Source organism: Lonchura striata, chromosome 36, assembly GCF_046129695.1.
Source record: "Lonchura striata isolate bLonStr1 chromosome 36, bLonStr1.mat, whole genome shotgun sequence".
Lineage (NCBI taxonomy): Eukaryota > Metazoa > Chordata > Aves > Passeriformes > Estrildidae > Lonchura > Lonchura striata.
The window spans coordinates 2114157-2141059 of record NC_134638.1 but is presented as its reverse complement, the minus strand read 5'-3'; the positions used below and the strand labels follow the sequence as shown (position 1 = coordinate 2141059).

Sequence of the window (26903 nt, the reverse complement as noted above, 5' to 3'; positions counted from 1 at the left end):
TCACCGGGCCGGGGCTGTCGGGGGGCTCCAACTGTGCCACGAACGAGGGGCTGGGGGGGGACCCCAAAACCTCCCTGAGGAGCTGCCCGGGGGTCCCCAGAGCCCCCCAAAATCCCCCCAAATCCACAAAGAATTCCCCACCAAAGCCCCCCCAAATCCACCCAAATCCACCCAAAATCCCCCAAATTCCTCCCAAAATCGGCCAAATTCCACCCCAAGTCCCCCCTAAACCCCCCCCAGACCCCTCAGGGCTCCCTCAAATCAGAGGCCCCAAATCCCCCCAAATCCACCTCAAATCCCCCCAAAATCCCCCCAAAACCCCCTTAAATCCCTCCCAAAGCCCCCCCAAATCCCTCAAATCCACCAAAAAAATCCCCAAAATCAACCCCCCAAATTCCCCCTGATCCACCCCAAAATCCCCCCAAATCCACCCCAAAATCCCCTAAATCCCCCCAAACCCCCCCAAAATCCCCCAAATTCCCCCAAAATCCCCGCCAAACCCCCCCCAAATTCCCCCCCAAACCTCCCCAAATCCCCCCCAGCTCTCCCAATCCACCTGAAATCCCCCCAAAATCCCCCAAATCCACCCCAAAATCTCCTTTATTTCCCCCGGACCCCTCAGGGCTCCCCCAAATCAGAGCCCCCAAAACCCCCCAAATCCCCCCCAAAATCCCCCAAATTACCCCCAAATTCCTCCCAATTCCCCCCAAAATCCCCCAAATCCCCCCCAAAATCCCCCAAAATCCCCCAAACCCCCCAAATCCCCCCAGACCCCACCTGTGCACCAGCAGCAGCTCCTCATCACTGGCCGGGCGACCCTGGGGGGCAACGGGGGTGTCAGGGGGGGTCCCCAAAATCCCGGGGGGTCCCCAAAATCTGCAGGGACCCCAAAAAAAAGGAGGGGACCCCAAATTTGGGGGGGGGGCTCACCTTGACGGGGACGCAGCGCCGGAACAGCCCCTGCAGGGCCGGGTCCCCAGGGGGGCTGGGGGACCCCAAAAGTCAGGGGGACCCCAAAAACCCCACGGGGGGACCCCAAAAACCCCACGGGGGGACCCCAAAAACCCCACGGGAGGACCCCAAAAACCTCACAGAGACCCCAAAAACTCACGGGAGGACCCCAAAGGTCAGGGGGACCCTAAAGGTCAGGGGGAACCCCAAAAAAACCCACAGGGACCCCAAAAACCTCACAGGGACCCCAAAGGTCAGGGGGACCCCAAAACCCCAGGGGAACCCCAAAACCCCCAGGGGACCCCAAAACCCCTGGGGGACCTCGGAAACCCCCGGGGGCCCCAAAAACCCCACGGGGACCCCAAAGGTCAGAGGGACCCCAAAAACCCCGGGGGGACCCCAAAACTCCACAGGGACCCCAAAATCCCACGGAGGGACCCCAAAATCCCACGGAGGGACCCCAGAAGTCAGGGGGAACCCTAAAAAACCCCACAGGGACCCCAAAAAACCCCACAGGGACCCCCTAAGGTTAGGGGGGACCCCAAAAGGGCTCCGGGGGAATTTGGGGCTCTGGGGGATTTGGGGTTTTGGGGATTTTGGGGTTTGGGGATTTTGGGGGATTTGGGGTTTGGGTTTTTGGGATTTGGGGTTTTGGGGATTTGGGATTTTGGGTTTTGGGGATTTTGGTTTGGGGTTTTGGGGATTTGGGGTGTGGGGTTTTGGGGGATTTGGGGTTCGGAATTTTGGGTTTTAGAGATTTTGGGGATTTGGGGTGTGTGATTTTGGGGTTTTGGGGATTTGGGATTTTGGGGATTCAGGATTTTGGGGATTTGGGATTTTGGGTTTTTGGGATTTTGGGGATTTGGTATTTTGGGGATTCGGGATTTGGGGATTTGGGATTTTGGGTTTTTGGGATTTGGGATTTTAGGTTTTTGGAATTTTGGGGATTTCGGATTTTGGGTTTTGGGGATTTCGGATTTTGGGTTTTGGGGATTTTGGGGTTTCGGGATTTTGGGTTTTGGGGATTTTGGGGATTCGGGATTTTGGGTTTTTGGGATTTGGGTTTTAGGGATTTTGGGGATTTGGGATTTTGGGATTTTGGGATTTGGGGGATTTGGGATTTTGGGATTTTGGGATTCGGGGTCCGTACCCGCCGTCCCCGAGCCCTCCAGCGCTGACCAGGCCGGTCCCGGTGGGGGCGGCGCCCTCGGGCCCCAAATCCTGCCCGGGGGGGGACATGGGGGTCTGGGGGGTCCCGGGACACCCCCACCCCAAAGGGACCCCCCAAAGTGACCCCAAAGCCCCCGAGCCTGGGGGGCCCCACACCCATTTTGGGGACCCCCCGACCCCATTTTTGAATACCCCCAGACCTTTTTAAGACCCCCAAACCCCAATTTTGTGACCCCCCAGCCCCATTTTTCAGACCCCCCCAACCCATTTTTAGGGACCCCCAGACCCATTTTTAGGGACCCCCAGACCCATTTTTGGGGACCTCCAGACCCCACTTTTGGGACCCCCAGATCCCAATTTTGGGGACCCCCCAGGCCCCATTTTTAGGGACCCCCAGAACCATTTTTGGGGACCCCCAAACTCCATTTTTGGGACGCCCAAATCCCATTTTTGAATACCCCCAGACCCCAATTTTGGGCACCCCCAGCCCCCATTTTTGGGCACCCCCAGCCCCATTTTTGGGCACCCCCAGCCCCATTTTTGGGGTTCCCCCCCTTACCAGCTGCTGTAGCTCCGCCTCCAGCCCCGCCCTCCGGCGCCGCGCGCGGCCCTGGGCGGAGCCACGGTCAGCCACGCCCACCCCGGCCACGCCCACCGAGCACACCCACACAGGCCCCGCCCACACCCACCGGGCCACGCCCCCTCTTGTACAATGGGAGGTGGCGCCAGTAAAGTCACGCCCACTCCCGACAGACCACGCCCACTCTCGAGAGGCCACGCCCACCCAAATAGACCACTCCCACCTTAATAGGCCACGCCCACTCCAAACAGACCACGCCCACTGCCGACAAACCACGCCCTCTCCGGGAGGCCACGCCCACCCCCGGCAGACCACGCCCACCCCATTAACACCACTCGTCCCCGCGGTTTTGGGCGTGGCCCTGAGACCCCGCCCATCCCAAGCCACGCCCCTTTCGGCCACGCCCCTCTCACCATGGCGGCCGGGGGGGCTCAAGCGGCGCGCGGGGCCTGGGGGGACAATGGGGACAGTGAGGGGACAGTGGGGGACACGGGTTAGGGACAGGGTGGACAGGAGGGGACAGGAGGGGACAGGAGGGGACAGTGAGGGGGCAATGGGGACAGTGAGGGGACAGTGGAGACGGGGGGGACAATGGGGACAGGGGAGGGACACGGGGACAGTGAGGGGACAGTGGAGACAATGGGGACGTGGGGGGACAGTGAGCAGAACCATGGGGGAACACGGGTTAGGGACGGGGGGACACGGGGGGGACAATGGGGACAGTGAGGGGACAATGGGGGGACGCGGCTTTGGCTTTGGGGATACCCGGGGGACACGGGTTAGGGACAGGGGCGACACCGAGGTGGCGCGGGTTTGGGGACGCGGGTTTGGGGCCAGCGCGGGAGGGGCCGGGCGGGAAACAATCGGGGCTGAGGGAGGCGCGGGGAGCGGCGCCGGGAGCTCCGCGGGCAGCGCAGGGAGCGGCAGCGGGGCCGGGCGGGTCGGGGGGTCCCGGGGGTCTCGGGGGTCCCGGGGGTTCGGGGGTCCCGGGGTCCCGGGGGTTCGGGGGTCCCGGGGGTTCGGGGGTCCCGCAGCCGCCCCGCTCACCTGCAGCCCCACGCGACGCTGGCGCGAGGCGCGCCGTGATGACGTCACGGGCGGGAGGGCCAGAGCGAGGCTAAAGGGGCGTGGCCACGGGGAGGGGGCGTGGCCGGGGCGTGGCGCCGCCAATCAATGGGCGGGGCTTGACAGGGCGGGGCTCTCTGGGGGCGTGGTCTAATAAGAGGGGCGGGGCCGCCGCTTTACGGGCGGCATGGTGCTCATGGGGGCCGCCATATTGGGTGTGCCATGATGGTCGCCATGTTGGGTGTGCCCCATGGGGCCTCCATGTTGGGTGTGCTGTTGGGGGCCGCCATGTTGGCTACGCTCATGGGGCCGCCATGTTGGGTATGCCCATGGGGACCGCCATGTTGGCTGTGCTCATGGGGCCGCCATGTTGGGTATGCCCATGGGGACCGCCATGTTGGGTGCGCTCATGGTGCTGCCATGTTAGGTGTGCTCACGGGGCCGCCATGTTGGGTGTGCCATGATGGCTGCCATGTTGGGTGCACTCATAGGGCCGCCATGTTGGGTGTGCTCATGGGGCCGCCATGTTGGGTATGCCCATGGGGACCGCCATGTTGGCTGTGCTCATGGGGGCCGCCATGTTGGGTGCTCATGGGGGCCGCTATGTTGATTTCTCACGGGGCCGCCATGTTGGGTGTGCTCATGTTGCCGCCATATTGGGTGCGCTCATGGAGCTGCCATGTTGGGTGCGCTCACAGGGGCCGCCATGTTGGTTGCTCATAGGGGTCGCCATGTTGGGTGTGCTAATGGGGACCGCCATGTTGGGTGTGCTCATGGGGCCGCCGTGTTGGGTGTGCCATGATGGCTGCCATGTTGGGTGTGGTCATGGCACCGCCATGTTGGGTGTGCTCATGGGGGCCGCCATGTTGGCTTTGCCATGATGGTCGCCATGTTGGGTGCTCATGGCACCGCCATGTTGGGCGTGCTCATGGAGGCCGCCATCTTGGCCGTGCCATGATGTTTGCCATGTTGGCCGTGCCCCACAGAAGCCGCCATCTTGGTACCAACCACGCGGCGTCCACGGTGGGGGAGCACCTTTAATCGGGATTTCCGTGGTTCCCCCCAACCCTGCCCCCACCCCGCAGGGGGGGCACACCCCCAGTGCCCCCCCTCCCCAAGAGGCAGGCGCGAGCCGGCCGCGCTCGCTCCCGCGCGGCTCCGGGCCCCTCAGAGCTGCGGGCCCAGCCCGGGGGGCGCCGCGACGGGCCCGGGGGGCACCGCGAAGTCGCCCCCCAGGAAGGGCCCGGCGGGGGCGGGGGGGAAGGGCAGCAGGTGCCCCGACAGGACGAGCGGCCCCAGGGCGAAGAGCGCGGCCGGGTCCTCGGGCAGGGGCTGGGGGGGCGCGGGCGGGGGCAGGGGGGGCCCCGCCGAGCTCTCGGGGACCCCCCCGGGGCCGGCGCCCCCCCCCTGGCGCCGCTTCTTGCCCTTGGCCGAGACCTTGCGGTTGCGGGTCTGGATGCCGTCCTTGCGCATCGTCAGCGGGCGGTTCACCTGCGGGAGTCGGGGAAATCGGGGTTCAGGGGAATCGGGGTTCAGGGGAATCGGGGTTCAGGGGAATCGGGGTTCACTGCGGGAGTCGGGGGAAATTGGGGTTCAGGGGAATTGGGTTTCAGGGGAATTGGGGTTCAGGGGAATTGGGGTTCAGGGGAAATTGGGGTTCAGGGGAATTGGAGTTCACCTGCGGGAGTCAGGGTTCAGGGAGGGAATTGGGGTTAAGGGGAATCGGGGTTCACCTGCGGGAATCGGGGTTCAGGAAAATTGGGGTTCAGGGGGAAATTGGGGTGCAGGGGGAAATCGGGGTTCACCTGTGGGAGTTGGGGTTCAGGGGGAATCGGGGTTCAGGGGGAATTGGGGTTCAGGGGGAATTGGGGTTCCCTGTGGGAGTCGGGGTGCAAGGGGGAAATTGGGGTCCAGGGGGATCAGGGTTCAGGGGGGAATTGGGGTTCACCTGCGGGAGTCGGGGGAAATTGGGGTTGAGGGTAATCGGGGTTCACCTGCGGGAATCGGAGTTCAGGGGAATTGGGGTTCAGGGGAAATTGGGGTTCAGGGGAATTGGGGTTCACCTGCAGGAGTCGGAGTTCAGGGGGGGAATTGGGGTTCAGGGGGGGAATTGGGGTTCAGGGGAATTAGGGTTCAGGGGAATCGGGGTTCACCTGCGGGAGTTGGGGTTCAGGGGGAGAGTCGGGGTTTGGGGGAATTTGGGTTCAGGAGGAATTGGGGTTCAGGGGGAATCGGGGTTCAGGGGGAATTGGGGTTCACCTGCGGGATATTTTGGGATATTTTTGGTATATTTAGGGATATTTTGGGGTATTTTGGGGATATTTAGGGGTATTTTGGGGTCTTTTGGGGTGGTTTTTGGGGTCCCTCACCCGGTGCAGTTTGTAGTACAGCCCGCAGGCGTTGCAGACGGGGTTTGGGGTATTTTGGGGATATTTTTGGGTATTTTGGGGTGGTTTTTGGGGTCCCTCACCCGGTGCAGTTTGTAGTACAGCCCGCAGGCGTTGCAGACGGGGTTTGGGGTATTTTGGGGATATTTCTGGGGTAGTTTTGGGTATTTTGGGGTGGTTTTTGGGGTCCCTCACCCGGTGCAGTTTGTAGTACAGCCCGCAGGCGTTGCAGACGGGGTCCCCGCGGGGGCTGCGCCTCCACAGCGTGGTGGTGCTGGTCTGGCAGTTGCTGCAGACGGTGCCGGCGCGTTTGCTCACCAGCTGCCAAAAAATGGGGCCGGGGACGTTTGGGGTTCAGTGGACCCCGAGATTTGGGGGGCACTGGGGCGGAGCAGAGAGGGTTTGGGGTGGGTTTGGGGGTGCGAGGAGGGGTTTGGGGTGGGTTTGGGGGTGCGAGGAGGGGTTTGGGGTGGATTTGGGGGTGTCAGGAGGGGTTTGGGGTGGATTTGGGGGTGTCAGGAGGGCGATTTTGGGGTGCCAGGTGTATTTTGGGCATCCCCATATCCATTTTAGGGTCTCTGGGGTGATTTTGGGGTTCCCTGGTGCCTTTTGGACTTTCCCAGCACATTCTGGGGTCCCTGAGGCGATTTCGGGGTCCCTGAGGTGACTTTGGGGATCCCTGGTGGATTTGGGGGGTTCCCTGATGCATTTCGGGGTTCCCCAGGTGTATTTGGGGGTCCCTGAGTCAATTCGGGGTCCCTGAGGTGATTTGGGATTCCCTTGTTCATTTTGGGGTCTCCTGCGGGTTTGGGGCCCCTGAGGTGATTTGGGATTCCCATGTCCATTTTGGGGTCCCCTGAGGTGATTTTTGGGTCCCTGAGGTGATTTCGGGGTTCCTGTCAGATTTTGGGGTTCCCTGGCGGGTTTCGGGGTTCCTGGGTACATTTTGGGGTCCCGGAGGGTTTGGGAGTTCCCTCGCAGGTTTTGGGTTCCCAGGTGGATTTTGGGGCTCCCCTGGCTGATTTTGGGGTTCCTGGGTGGTTTTCGGGGTTCCCGGGTGGATTTCGAGGTCCCCTGTCAGATTCGGGGTTCCCCTGTCAGATTTTGGGTTCCCCTGTCAGATTCGGGGTCCCCTGTCAGATTTTGGGTTCCCCTGTCAGATTTCGGGGTCCCTGTCAGATTTGGGGTCCCTGTCAGATTTTGGGGTCCCTGTCAGATTTTGGGGTCCCCTGTCAGACTCGGGGTCCCCTGTCAGATTTCGGGGTTCCCCTGTCAGATTTCGGGGTCCCTGTCAGACTCGGGGTCCCCTGTCATATTTTGGGGTCCCTGTCAGACTCGGGTCCCCTGTCAGATTCGGGGTCCCTGTCAGATTTGGGGTTCCCCTGTCACATTTCGGGGTCCCCTGTCAGATTTGGGGTTCCCCTGTCAGACTTGGGGTCCCTGTCAGATTTGGGTTCCCCTGTCAGATTTCGGGGTTCCCTGTCAGATTTTGGGGTCCCTGTCAGACTCGGGGTCCCGTCAGACTCGGGGTCCCTGTCAGATTTCGGGGTTCCCCTGTCAGATTTCGGGGTCCCGTCAGACTCGGGGTCCCGTCAGACTCGGGGTCCCTGTCAGATTTCGGGGTTCCCTGTCAGATTTTGGGGTCCCCTGTCAGACTCGGGGTCCCTGTCAGATTTGGGCTCCCCTGTCAGATTTTGGGGTCCCTGTCAGACTCGGGTTCCCCTGTCAGATTTCGGGGTTCCCTGTCAGATTTTGGGGTCCCTGTCAGACTCGGGGTCCCGTCAGACTCGGGGTCCCTGTCAGATTTCGGGGTTCCCCTGTCAGATTTCGGGGTCCCGTCAGACTCGGGGTCCCGTCAGACTCGGGGTCCCTGTCAGATTTCGGGGTTCCCCTGTCAGATTTTGGGGTCCCTGTCAGACTCGGGGTCCCAGTCAGACTCGGGTTCCCTGTCAGATTTGGGGTCCCTGTCAGATTTCGGGGTCCCGTCAGACTCGGGTCCCGGTCAGTCCGGGGCTCACCAGGCGCTTCTTGGGGCGGATGAGGGGCCGGTTGTGCCCGTTCAGCCGGTGGTACAGCCCGCAGGCGTTGCACAGGTAGTGCCCGGTGCCGTCCCGGCGCCACAGCGGCGTCGCCGTGGCCCCGCAGTTCACGCACTCGCGCGCCTCTGCCGGCCGGAACGGAGCGGTGAGAACCGGAACGGACCGGGATGGACCGGGATGGACCAGTACGGACCAGTAGGGACCAGTATAAACCAGTACAGACCGGAACAGAGCGGTGAGAACCGGAACGGACCGGTATGGACCGGAATGGACCGGGATGGACCGGGATGGACCGGTATGGACCGGTACGGACCGGTATGGACCAGTACGGACCAGTACAGACTGGTATGGACCAGTATAAACCAGTACAGACCAGTATAGACCGGTATAAACCAGTATGGACCAGTAAGGATCAGTATGGACTGGTATAAATCAGTAGAGACCAGTATGGACCAGTATGGACCAGTATAAACCAGTACAGAACAGCAGGGACCAGTACAGATCAGTATGGACCGATATGGACCAGTACAGACTGGTATGGACCGGTACTGACCAGTAAGGACCAGTACAGACCAGTGTGCTCCAGTATGAACTGGTATGGATCAGTATGCAATGGTACGGACCAGTATGGACCAGTACGGACCGGTATGGACCAGTATAAACCAGTACAGACCGGAACGGAGCGGTGAGAACCGGAGCGGACCAGAACGGACCGGTATGGACCGGTACGGACCGGTATGGACCAGTATGGACCGGTATGGACCAGTACGGACCAGTAAAGACCAGTATGGACCAGTACGGAGTGGTATGGACCAGTATGGACCAGTATGGACCAGTCCCCCCCAGTCCCTCCCAGTCCCCCCCAGTATTCCCAGTTCCCTCCCAGTATTCCCAGTCCCTCCCAGTCCCCCCCAGTCCCTCCCAGTCCCCCCCAGTATTCCCAGTCCCCCCCAGTATTCCCAGTCCCCCCCAGTATTCCCAGTGCCCCCAGTATTCCCAGTCCCTCCCAGTATTCCCAGTCCCCCCCAGTATTCCCAGTCCCCCCCAGTATTCCCAGTGCCCCCAGTATTCCCAGTCCCCCCCAGTATTCCCAGTGCCCCCAGTATTCCCAGTCCCCCCAGTATTCCCAGTCCCCCCCAGTATTCCCAGTCCCCCCCAGTATTCCCAGTGCCCCCAGTATTCCCAGTCCCCCCCAGTACCTCCCAGTCCCCCCCACTATTCCCAGTCCCCCCCACTATTCCCAGTCCCCCCCAGTATTCCCAGTCCCCCCCACTATTCCCAGTCCCCCCCACTATTCCCAGTCCCCCCCACTATTCCCAGTTCCCTCCCAGTATTCCCAGTCCCCCCCAGTATTCCCAGTCCCTCCCAGTATTCCCAGTCCCCCCCAGTATTCCCAGTCCCTCCCAGTATTCCCAGTCCCCCCCAGTACCTCCCAGTCCCCCCCAGTATTCCCAGTCCCCCCCAGTATTCCCAGTCCCCCCCACTATTCCCAGTTCCCTCCCAGTATTCCCAGTCCCCCCCAGTATTCCCAGTCCCCCCCAGTATTCCCAGTCCCCCCCACTATTCCCAGTCCCCCCCAGTATTCCCAGTCCCCCCCAGTATTCCCAGTCCCCCCCACTATTCCCAGTCCCCCCCAGTATTCCCAGTCCCCCCCACTATTCCCAGTGCCCCCCAGTATTCCCAGTCCCCCCCACTATTCCCAGTCCCCCCCAGTATTCCCAGTGCCCCGGGCTCACCGCAGGCGGCTCCGGGGGGCGGCAGGGGGGGTCCGGGTGGGGGGGGCTGCGGGGGGGCTGCAGCAGCTCCAGGAACCGGGGGGGCTCCGGGGGGGGAGGGGGCCAGGAGGGACCCCCGAGGGACCCCCCCAGGGACCCCCCCTCAGGCCAGGGCAGCAGCGACAGCCGGCCTGGGGACACGGGGACAGGGGGACAGGGGGACAGCGTCAGGGGACATGGGGACACTGGGGGGATTGGGGACACGGGGTGACACTGGGGACCTTGGGGGGATTGGGGGGATTGGGGCAGTGGGATGTTGGGGACACTGGGGGGACGTTGGGGACACTGGGGACACTGGGGACATTGATTGGGGACATTGGGTGACATGGGGACATTGATTGGGGACATTGGGGGATTGGGGACATCGGGGACAATGGGGACATGGGGACAGCGTCAGGGGGACATTGGGACATTGGGGATGTTGGGGGCGTTGGGGGCGTTGGGGGCGTTGGGGGGATTGGGGACACTGGGGACATTTGGGACAGAGAGACATTGGGGATATTGGGGGACATTGGGGGCGTTGGGGGGATTGGGGACCCTGGGGGGATTGGGGGGATTTGGGGACACTGGGGACATTTGGGACAGAGGGACATTGGGGACAGTGGGGGGACATTGGGGGACAGGGCAGGCTGGGACATTGGGGGGTGGGGGTACAGAGATGACAGAGGTGACACAGAGGGTGACACACGGGTGACACACAGGTGACACGGGTGACACACAGATGACACAGGTGACACACGGGTGACACGGGTGACACAGGTGACACACGGGTGACACAGGTGACACACAGATGACACAGGTGACACACGGGTGGCACGGGTGACACAGGTGACACACGGGTGACACAGGTGACACACAGGTGACACGGGTGACACAGGTGACACACAGATGACACAGGTGACACACGGGTGGCACGGGTGACACGGGTGACACAGGTGACACACGGGTGACACAGGTGACACACAGGTGACACAGGTGACACACAGGTGACACGGGTGACACAGGTGACACACAGATGACACAGGTGACACACGGGTGGCACGGGTGACACGGGTGACACAGGTGACACACGGGTGACACAGGTGACACAGGTGACACACGGGTGACACGGGTGACACAGGTGACACACGGGTGGCACGGGTGACACACGGGTGACACACAGGTGACACAGGTGACACACAGGTGACACGGGTGACACACGGGTGGCAGCGGTACCTGTCGGGGGGAACCCCCCCAGCCCGCCCGGCTCGGGCCCCTCGGCCGCCCCCAGCCCCAGGAGGGCTCCGGCCTCGTCGGGGAACGGGGGCGGCCCCTCCGGCCCCCCCAGCGCCACGAACTCCATGGGGCACCCCAAAACCGGCCCGGGGGCCTGCGGAGAGCGGGCTCAGCACCGCACCCCAAACACCCCAAAACCCAGTCGGCACCCCAAAAACAACAAACACCCCAAAACCCAATCGGCACCCCAAAAACACCAAAAACCCGAGTCGGCACCCCAAAAACACCAAACACCCCAAACAGGCACCCCAAACACCCCAAAACCCAATCGGCACCCCAAAAACACCAAACACCCCAAAAACCCCAATCGGCACCCCAAAAACACCAAACACCCCAAAAACCCGAATCGGCACCCCAAAAACACCAAACACCCCAAACAGGCACCCCAAACACCCCAAAAACCCAAATCGGCACCCCAAAAACACCAAACACCCCAAATGGCACCCCAAAACCACCAAATCGGCACCCCAAAAACCCCAAACACCCCAAATCTGCACCCCAAAAACCAGACCCTGGGTGACCCCAAATCATCACCCCAAAAACCCCAAAGCCCCCTGAGGGACCCCTGGGTGCCCCAAACCGGCACCCCAAACCCCCCTGAGGGACCCCAAATCAGCACCCCAAAACCCCTAAAAACCCCAAATCAGCACCCCAAAAACCCCAAACCCCCCTGAGGGACCCCAAATCTGCACCCCAAAAACCCCAAACCCCCTCAGGCCCCCCCCAAATCTCCCCTGGCCCCCCGGGGCCCCCCCAAACCCTCGGGGTGCCAAAATCGGGGTTGGGGGTCCCTGACCCCCGCGGGTCGGAGCCGCCCCCCAAAATTCTCCCCGGGGCTCCTGGGGACCCCCAAACCCCGCTCCCACTTTTGGGGGTCCCGCACCCCGGGCTGCGCCCCCAAAGCTGCAGCTGAATGTCTGGAACCCCAAACTGGGCACCCCCGAACCCCAAAAACCCCAACCCCAAAATCTCCAAACCCCTGGGGACCCCCGAACCCCAAAAACCCGAACCCCAAAATCTCCAAACCCCTGGGGACCCCCGAACCCCCAAATCCCCAAACTGGGGGTTCCAAAACCCAAAATCCCCAACCCGGGGACCCCCGAACCCCAAAAACCCGAACCCCAAAATCCCCAACCCGGGGACCCCCGAACCCCAAAATCTCCAAACCCCTGGGGACCCCCGAACCCCAAAATCCTCAAATTGGGAACCCCCAAACTGGGGGTTCCAAACCCCAAAATTCCCAGCCCGGGGACCCCAGACCCTAAACTGAGGACCCCGAACCCCAAAATCCCCGAGGTGGGGGTCCCAAACCCCTGGGTACCCCAAAAACTCTAAAAGCCCCAAACTGGGAACCCCCAAATCCCTGGGGACCCCAAAACTCTGAAATCCCCAAAGTGGGGATCCCCCAAACCCCAAACTGGGGGTCCCAAAACCCAAAAGCCCCAGGCCGGGGACCCCCAAACTCCTGGGGACCCGAACCCCCAAAATCCCCGAACCCCTGGGGACCCCAAAACTCTGAAATGCCCGAACTGGGGACCCCCAAACCCCAAACTGGGGGTCCCAAGACCCAAAATCCGCAACACGGGGCCCGCCAAACTCGGGGAACCCCCGAACCCCAAAATCCCCAACCTGCGACCCCCAAACCCTGGGGACCCCCAACCCCAAAACCCCTAAACTGGGGGTCCCCTAATCCCTGAGGACCCCAAAACTCTGACATCCCCAAACTGGGGACCCCCAAATCCCCAAACTGGGGATCCCAAAACCCAAAATACCCAACCCGGGGACCCCTAAACCCTGGGGACCCCCGAACCCCAAAATCCCCAACCCGGGGACCTCCTAACTCCAAAATCCCCAAAGTGGGGATCCCCCAAACCCCAAACTGGGGACTGGAAACCCCAAAATCCCCACGCCGGGGACCCCCAAATCCCTGAGGACCCCAAAACTCTGGAATCCCAAAGTGGGGATCCCCCGAACCCCAAACTCGGGGTCCCAAACACCAAAATCCCCAATCCGGGGACCCCCGAACCCCAAAAACCCCAAAATGGGGGTCCCCCAAACCCCAAAATTCCCATCCGGGTACCCCCAAACCCCAAAATCCCCAAACTGGGGACCCCAAAATTCTGAAACCCCCAAACTGGGTGACCCCAAAATCCCCATTTCGGGGACCCCTGGGTACATCTGGACCCCAAAACCCCCAACCCGGGGATCTCCTGAACCCCAAAATCCCCAAACTGGGGATCCCCCGAACCCCAAACTCGGGGTCCCAAAACCCAAAATCCGCAATACGGGGGTCCCCCAAACTCTGGGTACCCCCGAACCCCAAAATCTCCAAATTCTGGGGACCCCCCAAACCACAAAATTCCCAACCTGGGGACCCCCAAACCACAAACTGGGGACCCCCAAAATCCCCAAACTGGGGACCCCAAACTCTGGGGACCCCCGAACCCCAAAATCCCCAACCCGGGGACGCCAAAACTCTGAAATCTCCAAACTGGGGATCCCCCGAACCCCAAAATCCCCAAAATGGGGGTCCCAAACCCCAAAAATTCCCATTTCGGGGACCCCTGGGTACCCCTGAACCCCAAAACCCCCAAACCGGGGATCTCCCGAACCCCAAAAACCCCAAACTGGGGACCCCCAAATCCCTGGGGACCCAAGGCCCCAAACCCCAAACTGGGGATCCCCCGAACCCCAAAATCCCCAAAATGGGGGTCCCAAACCCCAAAATCCCCAACCCGGGGACCCCCAAACCCCTGGGGACCCCAAAACCCCCAAGCTGGGGACCCCCCGAACCCCCAAATCCGCAAACTGGGGACCCCCAAACCTCAAAATCCCCAAACTGGGCACCCCCAAACCGGGGGTACCCCAAAAACCCAAAACCCCCAAACTGGGGGTCCCGAACCCCAAAATCCCCAGCCCGGAGACCCCAAATCCCAAAATCCCCAAACTGGGGATCCCCGAACCCCAAAACCCCCAAATCGGGGGTCCACGAATCCCTGGGGACCCCAAAACCCACAAACTGGGGACCCCCGAACCCCAAACTGGGGGTCCCAAACCCCAAAATTCCCAACCCGGGGACCCCCAAACCCTGGGGACCCCAAAACTCTGACATCCCCAAACTGGGGGCCCCCCGAACCCCAAATTGGGGGTCCCAAACCCCAAAATCCCTAAACTGGGGACCCCAAACCCCAAAATCCCCAGGCTGGGCCCCCCAAACTCCTGGGGACCCGAAACCCCAAAATCCCCGAACCCCTGGGGACCCCAAAATCGCAAAACCCCCAACCTGGGGGTCCCAAACCCCAAATTCCCCATCCCGGGGACCCCCAAACCCCTGGGGACCCCAAAACTCTGAAACCCCCAAACTGGGGACCCCCTGAACCCCAAAATCCCCAACCTGGGGGTCCCAAACCCCAAATTCCCCATCCCGGGGACCCCAAACCCCCCTGACCCCTCCTGGGGGGCTGATTTGGGGTCCCTCCCCCCCCGAGACCCCCCGAACCCCCAAACCGGGGGGTCCCCCCCCCGTGCACCCCAAAACCCGGGGGGGGCCCGGGGGGGCAGAGCTCACCTGGCGCTCCGGGAGCCGCCGCCTCCGGGGGATTTTGGGGGATTTTGGGGATTTTGGGGATTTTGGGGATTTTGGGGCGTTCCGGGTTTGGGGGTGCGGGGGGGCGGTAACGGCCCCCGGCTGCCCGGCGCTGATAAGGCCTTATCAGATTTTGGGGTGCCGGCGGTTGGGTTTGGGGGGGCCGGGCGGGGCCGGGGACCTTTATCAGCCCCGGCCAGAGCGGGGGCAGGGCCAGGGCAGGGAGAGCACCCCAAAAATGGGGATGGCACCCCAAAAACGGGGATGGAGCCCCAAAAACGGGGATGGGACCCCAAAAACGGGGATGGAGCCCCAAAAACGGGGATGGAGCCCCGAAAATGGGAGTGGAGCCCCGAAAATGGGGATGGGACCCCAAAAATGGGGATGGAGCCCCGAAAATGGGGATGGAGCCCCAAAAATGGGGATGGAGCCCCAAAAATGGGGATGGAGCCCCAAAAATGGGGATGGGACCCCAAAAATGGGGATGGAGCCCCAAAAATGGGGAATGGCACCCCGAAAATGGGGATGGGACCCCAAAAATGGGGATGGAGCCCCGAAAATGGGGAATGGCACCGCAAAAATGGGGATGGCACCCCAAAAATGGGGATGGAGCCCCAAAAATGGGGATGGAGCCCCGAAAATGGGGATGGCGCCCCAAAAATGGGGATGGGACCCCAAAAACGGGGATGGAGCCCCAAAAATGGGGATGGAGCCCCGAAAATGGGGATGGCGCCCCAAAAATGGGGAATGGCACCCCAAAAATGGGGATGGGACCCCAAAAACGGGGATGGAGCCCCAAAAATGGGGATGGAGCCCCAAAAATGGGGATGGCACCCCAAAAACGGGGATGGAGCCCCAAAAACGGGAATGGGACCCCAAAAATGGGGATGGAGCTCCGAAAATGGGGAATGGCACCCCAAAAATGGGGATGGGACCCCAAAAACGGGGATGGGACCCCAAAAATGGGGATGGGACCCCGAAAATGGGGATGGAGCCCCAAAAATGGGGATGGAGCCCCGAAAATGGGAGTGGCACCCCAAATTCAGAACTTTTGTCCCAAATCCAGTGCCCGACACCCCAAATTTCACCCCAAATTTCAGCCCAATTTTGGGCCCCGAAAACCCAAATTTCAGCCCAATTTTGGGCTTTTTTCAGCAGCAAAATGCGGATTTTGAACCCAAAATTTGATACTTTTCAGCCTCAATAGACCCAAAAAAGAGAATTTTTGAGGGAAAAATGGAGTTGTTAAATCCCAAATTTTGAATTTCAGGGTAAAATTTCAGGTTTTTAACCTAAAATTTGAGATTTTTGGACCAAAATTGTGGGTGAAATTCAGCGTTTTCAGGCAAAGTTTGGGATTTTTCAGCCTGAAATTCACCATTTTGGTATCAGAACGGGGATTTTCAGTTCAAACTTTATTTTTTTTTATTTTTTGGCAAAAAACTGGGGAATTTCGGCCCCAAATTTTACATTTTTAGGACACAAAATTGGGGTGAGCCGAGTCCCAAATCTGGGTGGTTTAACCCTAAAATAAGCCAATTTTAATTTGACCCAAAATTGCAAAATTCGGTCCCAATTCGACTTGGATTTTTTTTTTTTTTTTTTTGGTCTAAAATTCTGATTTTTTTGGGAGCAAAATTAATCCTTTAATTCCAAATTTGGCATTTTCAGATTTTTCACCCAAAAATTGGAATTTTCAGCCCGGAATTTCAAGGATCAACCCCAAAAATCGCCTCAAAATTACAAATTTCAACCCAAAATTGACAATCTCCACCCAAATTTAGGACTCATAACTCGTTGTTATTACATTTTTTTAATTTTTTAAAAATTAAGATTTTTTTTTTTAATTATCTACATTTTTTTCTCAAGGAAAAGCGGGAAATTTTCACTCTAAAATGCGAATTTCGCAGCTAAAATCGGGGATTTTGTACCAAAAATCAGCAATTTCCACCCAAACCCGGCACATTTCCAGCCCCCAATTCCCAACGCCCAAAATTCCGATTTTTTTGGGCCCCTCGCCGCCGTTTTGGGCTCAAATCCGGCGCTTTTGGCTCCAAATCTTCGAGTTTGGGGTCCCCCCCAAACCCGGGGGGAAATTTGGGGGTCCCCAATTTGGGGAGGGGTCCCGGGGACTCCTCGGGGACCCCAAAATTGGGAGGGGGCAGCGGTGGAGGGGAAGTGGGGGGGCCCCAATTTGGGGAGGGGTCACAGGGCCCCAGGGTGGGTCCCCAAATTTGGGGAGGGGTCGCAGGGGCCTGGGGGGGGTTCCGCAATTTGGGGAGGGGTCTCTGGGAGCCATGGGGGGGGTTGAGGGGGTCAGTGGGGGTCCCCCAGGTTGGGGGGGTCAGTGGGGGTCCCGAATTTGGGGAGGGGTCACAGGGCCCAGGGGGGGGCGGTCCCCAAATTTGGGGAGGGGTCACAGGGCCCAGGGGGGGGTGGTCCCCAAATTTGGGGAGGGGTCTCAGGGAGCCATGGGGGGTCCCCAAATTTGGGGAGGGGTCCCAGGGTCCTGGGGGGGCGTCAGTGGGGGTCCCCTAATTTGGGGGTCAGGGGGCGTCCCCAATTTGGGGAGGGGTCTCAGGAGCATGGGGGGGTCCCCAAATTTGGGGAGGGGTCCCAGGGGCCTAGGGGGGGTCAGTGGGGGTCCCCCAGTTTGGCGGGGTCGGGGGGGACCCCAATTTGGGGAGGGGTCTCAGGGCCCCGGGGGGGGGTGGGTCAGGGGGGATCAGTGGGGGTTCCCCAGTTTGGGGGGGTCAGTGGGGGTCCCGAATTTGGGGAGGGGTCCCAGGGGCCTAGGGAGGGTCAGTGGGGGTCCCCAAATTGGGGAGGGGTCTCAGGGCCCCAGGGGGGGAGTCAGGGGGGGATCAGTGGGGGTCCCCCAGTTTGGCGGGGTCGGGGGGGTCCCGGATTTGGGGAGGGGTCCCAGCGCCCCGCGGGGGGTCCCGGATTTGGGGAGGGGTCCCAGCGCCCCGCGGGGGGTCCCGGATTTGGGGAGGGGTCCCAGCGCCCCGCGGGGGGGTCCCGGATTTGGGGAGGGGTCCCAGCGCCCCGCGGGGGGGTCCCGGATTTGGGGAGGGGTCCCAGCGCCCCGCGGGGGGGCAGCTCCAGCGCCGCCTCCAGGCTGAACTCGGGGGGTCGCCGGGGCCCCCCCGGGGCCGGGGGGGGGCTCAGCTCGTGCGGCCCGAAGAAGAAGGGGTGCAGCAGGGCCTGGGGGCGGGGACCCCAAAATGTGACCCGGGACCCCAAACACAGCCTGGGACCCCCAAAATGTGACCCGGGACCCCGAAACGTGACCCGGGACCCCCAAACACAGCCTGGAACCCCCAAAACCCAACCGGGACCCCAAAACACACCCGGGACCCCCAAATGTGACCCGGGACCCCCAAATGTGACCCGGGACCCCCAAACACAGCCTGGAACCCCCAAAACCCAACCGGGACCCCGAAACGTGACCCGGGACCCCAAACACAGCCTGGGACCCCCAAACACACCCGGGAACCCCCAAATGTGACCCGGGACCCCGAAACGTGACCCGGGACCCCCAAACACAGCCTGGAACCCCAAAAACACCCGGGACCCCCAAATGTGACCCGGGACCCCGAAACGTGACCCGGGACCCCCAAACACAGCCTGGGACCCCCAAAAACACCCGGGAACCCCCAAAACACACCCGGGACCCCAAAACACACCCGGGACCCCCAAACACAGCCTGGAACCCCCAAACACAGCCTGGACCCCCCAAATGTGACCCGGGACCCCAAAACATACCCGGGACCCCCAAACACAGCCTGGAACCCCCAAAACACACCCGGGACCCCAAAACACACCCGGGACCCCCAAATGTGACCCGGGACCCCCAAACACAGCCTGGAACCCCCAAAACACACCCGGGACCCCAAAACACAGCCTGGAACCCCCAAAATGTGACCCGGGACCCCAAAACACACCCGGGACCCCGAAACGTGACCCGGGACCCCAAAACACACCCGGGACCCCAAAACGTGACCCGGGACCCCCAAACACAGCCTGGACCCCCCAAAAACACCCGGGACCCCCCAAATGTGACCCGGGACACCCAAACACAGCCTGGACCCCCCAAAACACACCCGGGACCCCCAAACACACCCGGGACAACCCCAAAATCCAACCGGGACCCCCAAAACCCAGTCCCTCCCAGTTCCCCCCAGTTCCCTCCCAGTTTTCCCAGTCCCTCCCAGTTTGGATTCAGGCCGTTCCCAGTTTGGATCCAGGCTGTTCCCAGTTTGGATCCAGGCTGTTCCCAGTTTGGATCCAGGCTGCTCCCAGTTTGGATCCAGGCTGTTCCCAGTTTGGATCCAGGCTGCTCCCAGTTTGGATCCAGGCTGTTCCCAGTTTGGATCCAGGCTGTTCCCAGTTTGGATCCAGGCTGCTCCCAGTCCCCCCAGTTCTCCCAGTTTGGATCCAGGCTGTTCCCAGTCCCCCCAGTTCTCCCAGTTCGGATCCAGGCTGTTCCCAGTTTGGATCCAGGCTGTTCCCAGTCCCCCCAGTTCTCCCAGTTTGGATCCAGGCTGTTCCCAGTTTGGATCCAGGCTGTTCCCAGTTTGGATCCAGGCTGTTCCCAGTCCCCCCAGTTCTCCCAGTTTGGATGCAGGCTGTTCCCAGTCCCCCCAGTTCTCCCAGTTTGGATCCAGGCTGTTCCCAGTTCGGATCCAGGCTGTTCCCAGTCCCCCCAGTTCTCCCAGTTTGGATCCAGGCTGTTCCCAGTTTGGATTCAGGCTGTTCCCAGTTTGGATCCAGGCTGTTCCCAGTTTGGATCCAGGCTGTTCCCAGTCCTCCCCAGTTCTCCCAGTTTGGATCCAGGCTGTTCCCAGTTTGGATCCAGGCTGTTCCCAGTTTGGATCCAGGCTGTTCCCAGTCCCCCCAGTTCCCCCAGTTTGGATTCAGGCTGTTCCCAGTCCCCCCAGTCCCCCCAGTTCCCCCAGTTTGGCTGCAGGCCGTTCCCAGTTTGCCCAGTCCCACCTGCTGGGCGCGGGGCCGCCGCCGGGGCCGGTAGCGCAGCAGCCGCTGCAGCAGATCCAGCGCAGCCGCGTCGGCGCCCGGCACCAGCAGCTGCAGCGGCGGCGGCGCCCGCGGCCGGAACCGCAGCTTGGGGAAATCGGGCAGCTCGGCCAGCTCCTGCGGGCACCGGGACCAGTATAAACCAGTATGGACCGGTATGGACCGGTATGGACCGGTATGGACCGGTATGGACCGGTATGGACCGGTATAAACCACTATGGACCAGTATGGACCAGTATGGACCAGTACAGACCAGTATAAACCAGTATGGACCGGTATGGACCGGTATGGACCGGTATGGACCGGTATAAACCACTATGGACCAGTATAAACCAGTACAGAACCGCAGCTTGGGGAAATCGGGCAGCTCGGCCAGCTCCTGCGGGCACCGGGACCAGTATGGACCAGTACGGACCAGTATGGACCAGTATAAACCAGTATGGACCGGTATGGACCGGTATGGACCGGTATAAACCACTATGGACCAGTATAAACCAGTATGGACCAGTATAAACCAGTACAGAACCGCAGCTTGGGGAAATTGGGCAGCTCGGCCAGCTCCTGCGGGCACCGGGACCAGTATGGACCAGTACGGACCAGTATAAACCAGTATGGACCGGTATGGACCAGTATGGACCAGTATAAACCAGTGCAGGCCAGTAGGGGCCACTGCAGGCCGGTATAGACCAGTATGGACCAGTATAAACCAGTATGGACCAGTATAAACCAGTACAGAACCGCAGCTTGGGGAAATTGGGCAGCTCGGCCAGCTCCTGCGGGCACCGGGACCAGTATGGACCAGTACGGACCAGTATAAACCAGTATGGACCGGTATGGACCAGTATGGACCAGTATAAACCAGTGCAGGCCAGTAGGGGCCACTGCAGGCCGGTATAGACCAGTATGGACCAGAATGGACCGGTATGGACCGGTATGGACCAGTGCGGGACAGTGTAAACCAGTGCTCCCAGTGCTCCCAGTTTGGTGTCATGCCGTTCCCAGTCACCTCCAGTCCCCCCCAGTTCCCTCCCAGTTTGCCACAGTCCCTCCCAGTTCTCCCAGTTTGGTTTCAGGCTGTTCCCAGTTCATCCCAGTTTATCCCAGTTCCCTCCCAGTGCTCCCAGTTTGGTGTCAGGCCATTCCCAGTGCCCCCAGTTTGGTGCCAGGCCGTTCCCAGTCCCTCCCAGTCCCCCCCAGTCCCTCCCAGTCCCCCCCAGTTCCCTCCCAGTTCCCCCCAGTTCCCTCCCAGTCCCTCCCAGTTCCCCCCAGTTCCCTCCCAGTCCCTCCCAGTTCCCTCCCAGTTCCCTCCCAGTTCCCTCCCAGTCCGTCCCAGTCCCTCCCAGTTCCCTCCCAGTTCCCTCCCAGTTCCCTCCCAGTCCCTCCCAGTCCCCTCCAGTCCCTCCCAGTCCCTCCCAGTCCGTCCCAGTCCCCCCCAGTTCCCTCCCAGTCCGTCCCAGTCCGTCCCAGTCCCTCCCAGTCCCCCCCAGTCCCTCCCAGTCCCCCCCCAGTCCCCCCAGTTTGCCCAGTTTGCCCAGTTTGCCCAGTACCGGCCAGTCGCGGGCCCGGGGCGTGCCCAGCGCCCGCAGGACGCGCCCGAGCTGCTCCAGGTCGCTCTCGCCGGGGAACAGCGGCGCCAGCGTCAGCAGCTCCCCGAAAATGCAGCCCACGGCCCTGGAACCCCAAAATCCGGGGGGTCCCCAAAACCCAGGGGCACCCCGAAATCCCATCGAGGGACCCCAAAATCCGGGGGGTCCCCAAAACCCAGGGACACCCCGAAATCCCATCGAGGGACCCCAAAATCCCACAGGATCCACAAAACCCAGGGGCACCCCGAAATCCCATCGAGGGACCCCAAAATCCCACTGGATCCCCAAAACCCAGGGGCACCCCGAAATCCCATCGAGGGACCCCAAAATCCCAGGGGGCACCCCGAAATCCCATCGAGGGACCCCAAAACCCAGGGACACCCCGAAATCCCATCGAGGGACCCCAAAATTCCAGCGGGCACCCCTAAATTCCAGAAGAATCTCCAAAATCCAGGGGGGCACCCCAAAATCCCAGGGGGGCACCCCGAAATCCCATCGAGGGACCCCAAAATTCCAGCGGGCACCCCGAAATCCCATCGAGGGACCCCAAAATTCCATAAGGATCCCCAAAATTCCAGGGGAAACCCCGAAATCACATCGAGGGACCCCAAAATTCCAGCGGGACCCCAGAATTCCAGGGGGGACCCCGAAATCACATCGAGGGACCCCAAAATCCCAGTAGATCCCCAAAACCCAGGAGGACACCCCAAAATCCCAGCGGGGACCCCGAAATCCCAGAGGGTATCCCCAAAACCCAGGGGGGACCCCGAAATTCCAGCAGGACCCCAAAATCCCAGGGGAACCCCCCAAAATTCCAGAGGGACACCCAAAATCCCAGGGGGACACCCCAAAATCCCAGGGAGGATCCCAAAAATCCCAGGGGGACACCCCAAAATCCCATCAAGGGACCCCAAAATTCCAGCGGGACCCCAAAATCCCAGGGGGATCCCCAAAACCCGGTGGAACACCCCAAAACCCAAGGGAACCCCCCAAAATTCACAGAGACACCCCAAAAAACCATGGGGAACCCCCCGAAAAAATGCAGGGGACCCCCCCAAAAATCCAGGGGGACACCCAAAACCCCAGCGGGGACCCCGAAATCCCAGGGGGGGTCCCCAAAATCCATGGGGGGTCCCCAAAATCCCCGGGGGACACCCCAAAATCCCGGGGGGTCCCCAAAATCCCTGGGGGACACCCCAAAACCCCAGCGGGGTCCCCAAAATCCCAGGGTGTACACCCCAAAATCCCGGTGGGGGTCCCCAAAATTCCAGCGGGACCCCAAAATCCCAGTGGGACACCCCAAAATCCCAGGGGGACCCCCCAAAATCCCAGGGGGGTCCCCAAAATCCCGGGGGGACACCCCAAAATCCCAGGGTGCACACCCCAAAATCCCAGGGGGACACCCCAAAATCCCGGGGGGTCCCCAAAATCTGCACCCACCACAAATCCACGCCCTCGTCGTAGCGCCGGGCGCCGTAGAGCAGCTCGGGGGCTCGGTACCACCTGGAAAAGGGGGGTCGGGGGGGTCCCTCGGGTGTTTTGGGGGACCCCCCGGCAGGCCGGGAGGGGGGACACCCCAAAATCCCCCAAATCGCCCCAAAATGCGGTACCTGGTGGCCACCTGGGGGCTGTAGGGGCACCCCGGGGTGGGGCTGAGCACCCGCGCCAGCCCAAAATCCGCCAGCTTGAGGCGGCCGGCGCGGTCCAGCAGCAGGTTGGCGGGTTTCAGGTCCTGCACCCCAAAATTCGGGCTCGGGGGGTCCCCAAAAATTCGGGGGACCCCCCCACAGTGCTCCCCGGATCGGCGACACCCCAAAAACGAGGGTGCCTGCCCAGGCGATGCGGTGGCAGCCTCGATTTTGGGGTCCCTCTGCAGATGTTGGGGTCCCCCCCCGGGTGCCCACCGCGGTTTTGGGGTCCCCCACCCAATTTTTGGGGTCTCCAACCCAATTTTTGGGGTCTTCAATCCCATTTTTGGGGTGCCCCACCGCGGTTTTGGGGTCCCCCATTCCGGTTTTAGGGTACTCACTCCCATTTTTGGGTCCCCAGTCCCATGTTTTGGGGTCCCCACTTTCATTTTTGGGGTCCCCAATCCCATTTTTGGGGTCCCCAATTCCATTTTTGGGTCCCCAATCCCATTTTTGGGGTCCCCAGTCCCAAATTTGGGGTCCCCAATCCCATTTTTGGGGTCCCCACTCCCATTTTCGGGGTCCCCAAACCCATTTTTGGTGCCCCGATCCCATTTTTGCGTCCCCAATCCCATTTTTTGGGTCCCCAATCCCATTTTTTGTGTCCCCAATCCCGTTTTTGGGTCCCCAATCCCAAATTTGGGGTCCCCAATCCCAAATTTGGAGCCCCCAATCCCATTTTCGGGGTCCCCAATCCCATTTTCGGGTCCTTTATCCCATTTTCGGGGTCCCCAATCCCATTTTCGGGTCCTTTATCCCATTTTCGGGTCCTTTATCCCATTTTCGGGGTCCCCAATCCCATTTTCGGGTCCTTTATCCCATTTTCGGGGTCCTTTATCCCATTTTCGGGGTCCTTTATCCCATTTTTTGTGTCCCCGATCCCATTTTCGGGGTCCTTTATCCCATTTTCGGGGTCCCGGATCCCATTTTTTGGGTCCCCAATCCCGTTTTCGGGGTCCCCGATCCCATTTTTTGTGTCCCCGATCCCATTTTTTGTGTCCCCAATCCCATTTTTTGTGTCCCCGATCCCATTTTCGGGGTCCTTTATCCCATTTTCGGGGTCCTTTATCCCATTTTTTGTGTCCCTGATCCCATTTTCGGGGTCCCCAATCCCATTTTCGGGGTCCCCGATCCCGTTTTCGGGGTCCTTTATCCCATTTTCGGGGTCCCCGATCCCATTTTTTGTGTCCCCAATCCCATTTTTTGTGTCCCCGATCCCATTTTCGGGGTCCCCGATCCCATTTTTTGTGTCCCCGATCCCATTTTCGGGGTCTCCAATCCCATTTTCGGGGTCCCGGATCCCATTTTTTGTGTCCCCGATCCCGTTTTCGGGGTCCCCGATCCCATTTTGGGTTCCTTTATCCCATTTTCGGGGTCCCCACTCCCATTTTCGGGGTCCTTTATCCCATTTTCGGGGTCCCCAATCCCATTTTCGGGGTCTCCAATCCCATTTTCGGGGTCCCCAATCCCATTTTCGGGGTCCCCACTCCCATTTTCGGGGTCCCCAATCCCATTTTCGGGGTCCCCACTCCCATTTTCGGGGTCCCCAATCCCATTTTCGGGGTCCCCGATCCCGTTTTCGGGGTCCCCAATCCCATTTTCGGGGTCCCCACTCCCGTTCTCGGGGTCCCCGATCCCGTTTTCGGGGTCCCCACTCCCATTTTCGGGGTCCCACTCCCATTTTCGGGGTCCCCACTCCCATTTTCGGGGTCCCCGATCCCATTTTCGGGGTCCCCAATCCCATTTTCGGGGTCCTTTATCCCATTTTCGGGGTCTCCAATCCCATTTTTTGTGTCCCCACTCCCATTTTTGGTGTCCCCAATCCCGTTTTTGGGTCCCCAATCCCAAATTTGGAGCCCCCAATCCCATTTTCGGGGTCCCCGATCCCTTTTTCGGGGTCCCCGATCCCGTTTTCGGGGTCCCCGATCCCCGTGCGGGCTCACCCGGTGCAGCAGGCGCTGCCCGTGCAGGTGTGCCAGCCCGCGCAGGGTCATGGCCAGCAGCGCCCGCACCCGCGCCGGGGGCAGCGGCGCCGGCGCCGCCCGCAGGAGCCCCCCAAGGTCGGCCACGAGCAGCTCCAGCGCCAGAACCACCGCGGGGCCCTGCGCGAAGGCGGCGCGGAGCCGGAGCACCTGCGGGACAGCGGGGACAGAGGGGACAGAGGGGACAGTGAGAGGGGACAGAGGGGACAGCCAGGGGACAGTGAGAGGGGACAGAGGGGACAGCCAGGGGACAGTGAGAGGGGACAGAGCGGGGACAGAGAGAGGGGACAGTGAGAGGGGACAGAGAGAGGGGACAGAGGGGACATCAGCGGGGACAGAGGGGACATCAGCGGGGACAGAGCCAGAGCACCTGCGGGACAGCGGGGACAGAGGGGACAGAGGGGACAGAGGGGACAGAGAGGGGACAGAGCCAGAGCACCTGCGGGGACAGCGAGAGGACAGAGTGGGGACAGAGGGGACAGAGGGGACAGAGGGGACAGGGAGGGGACAACGGGGACGGTGACACCGGGAGCCGGCTCCGGTGGGGGAGGGGACACCGGGGGGTCAAGGGGACACCGGAGCTGGGGGGACACGGGGACATGGGGCAGGAACAGGGGTGGAGAAGAACCCGCAGAAGGCGGGGACCCTGAAATTGGGGGGGGCAGGAGGGCGGGGACAGCACTGGGGATTTGGGGGGACTGGGAGGGAACTGGGAGGGGACTGGGAGAGGACTGGGAGCACTGGGAGGGACTGGGAGGGACTGGGAGCACTGGGAGCCAAACTGGGAGGAACTAGGAGGGGACTGGGGGGGACTGGGGGGGAGTAGGAGCACTGGGAGGGAACTGGGAGCACTGGGAGCCAAATTGGGAGCACTGGGAGCACTGGGAGGGGACTGGGAGCGCTGGGAGCACTGGGGGGGACTGGGAGGGACTGGGGGGGGACTGGGAGGGACTGGGAGCACTGAGGGGGGACTGGGAGGGACTGGGAGCACTGGGAACCAAACTGGGAGCACTGAGGGGGGACTGGGAGGGACTGGGAGGGACTGGGAACCAAACTGGGAGCACTGGGCCTGCCTCGCGCTCACTCACGTGCGGGTGCGCCTCCATCTCCCGCAGCGCTTTGATCTCCCGCAGCGTCTGCAGGGGCAGCCCCTCCTCGGGCCGCCGCAGCGGCACCTTCTTGAGCGCCACCAGCTCGCCGGTCTGGCGGGGGACAGGCGGCGGGTCAGCCAGGCCCCGCGGCGCCGCTGCCGCCCCCCGGTGCCCGCCGCACCTGCCGGTGCTTGGCCCGGAACACGACGCCGTGCGCGCCCTCGCCGATGCGGCCCAGCACCAGGTACTGCTCCATCCCGCCGGGCGCGCCCCGCCGCCGGCCCACACTGCCCCGCGCCGCCCGCCGCGCCGCGCCGCCATGGCAACAGGCCCCGCCCCCGGCGCCGCAGCCAATCGCCGCCCGCTCCGCGCGGTGAGGCCACGCCCCTTCGCAACCATCACCCCGGCAACAGGCCCCGCCCCCGGAAACAGCCAATCAACACATGCTGCGCGGGGTTAGACCCGCCCCTTAGCAACCATCACCCTGGCAACAGGCCACGCCCCCCCGGTTGGCCCCAGCAACGCAGAGCGGCAACGAGGCCACGCCCATAGCAACAGAGCCACGCCTCTTAGCAACAGGCCACGCCCCCTCGGCATCCCCCGCTCCCCGGCAACCGCGCCCCGCCCTTGGCAACGGCCGCCCCGTCGCGCGCCGCCATTTGGCCGCGCTGCGCTCTGATTGGTCGGCGCC

The 26903-nt window shown here is 61.7% G+C and overlaps 2 protein-coding genes across 2 annotated transcripts; both read right to left on the bottom strand.

Annotated features, from left to right (window-relative positions):
* Positions 1 to 4933: 4933 nt before the first annotated feature.
* GATA1 (GATA binding protein 1) lies at positions 4934 to 11309 on the bottom strand. The gene is made up of 5 exons (XM_077789764.1): positions 11183 to 11309; positions 9949 to 10098; positions 8172 to 8317; positions 6349 to 6474; positions 4934 to 5257 (listed from the first exon to the last, which is right to left on the bottom strand). Exons 1-5 carry the CDS (start codon positions 11307 to 11309, stop codon positions 4934 to 4936), a joined length of 873 nt encoding a protein of 290 aa, XP_077645890.1.
* Positions 11310 to 17681: 6372 nt separating this feature from the next.
* LOC144247935 (cyclin-dependent kinase 20-like) lies at positions 17682 to 26490 on the bottom strand. The gene is made up of 8 exons (XM_077789678.1): positions 26394 to 26490; positions 26210 to 26323; positions 25083 to 25271; positions 23062 to 23183; positions 22892 to 22954; positions 21413 to 21536; positions 19827 to 19982; positions 17682 to 18035 (listed from the first exon to the last, which is right to left on the bottom strand). Exons 1-8 carry the CDS (start codon positions 26466 to 26468, stop codon positions 17682 to 17684), a joined length of 1197 nt encoding a protein of 398 aa, XP_077645804.1. The 5' UTR covers positions 26469 to 26490.
* Between the last annotated feature and the right edge of the window lie 413 nt (positions 26491 to 26903).

Excerpts from the sequence above, each read along its gene's own strand:
- GATA1 (XM_077789764.1), bottom strand. The coding sequence starts at position 11,309 with ATGGAGTTCGTGGCGCTGGGGGGGCCGGAGGGGCCGCCCCCGTTCCCC. Across the intron at positions 8,318-9,948 it reads CCACCCGGACCCCCCCTGCC|AGGCGCGCGAGTGCGTGAAC; the intron begins GCCCCCCGGAGC and ends TCCGGCCGGCAG. Across the intron at positions 5,258-6,348 it reads TGTACTACAAACTGCACCGG|GTGAACCGCCCGCTGACGAT; the intron begins GTGAGGGACCCC and ends CGACTCCCGCAG.
- LOC144247935 (XM_077789678.1), bottom strand. The coding sequence starts at position 26,468 with ATGGAGCAGTACCTGGTGCTGGGCCGCATCGGCGAGGGCGCGCACGGC. Across the intron at positions 21,537-22,891 it reads GACGAGGGCGTGGATTTGTG|GGCCGTGGGCTGCATTTTCG; the intron begins GTGGGTGCAGAT and ends TTGGGGTTCCAG. Across the intron at positions 19,983-21,412 it reads CCCGGGCCCGCGACTGGCCG|GAGCTGGCCGAGCTGCCCGA; the intron begins GTACTGGGCAAA and ends CGGTGCCCGCAG.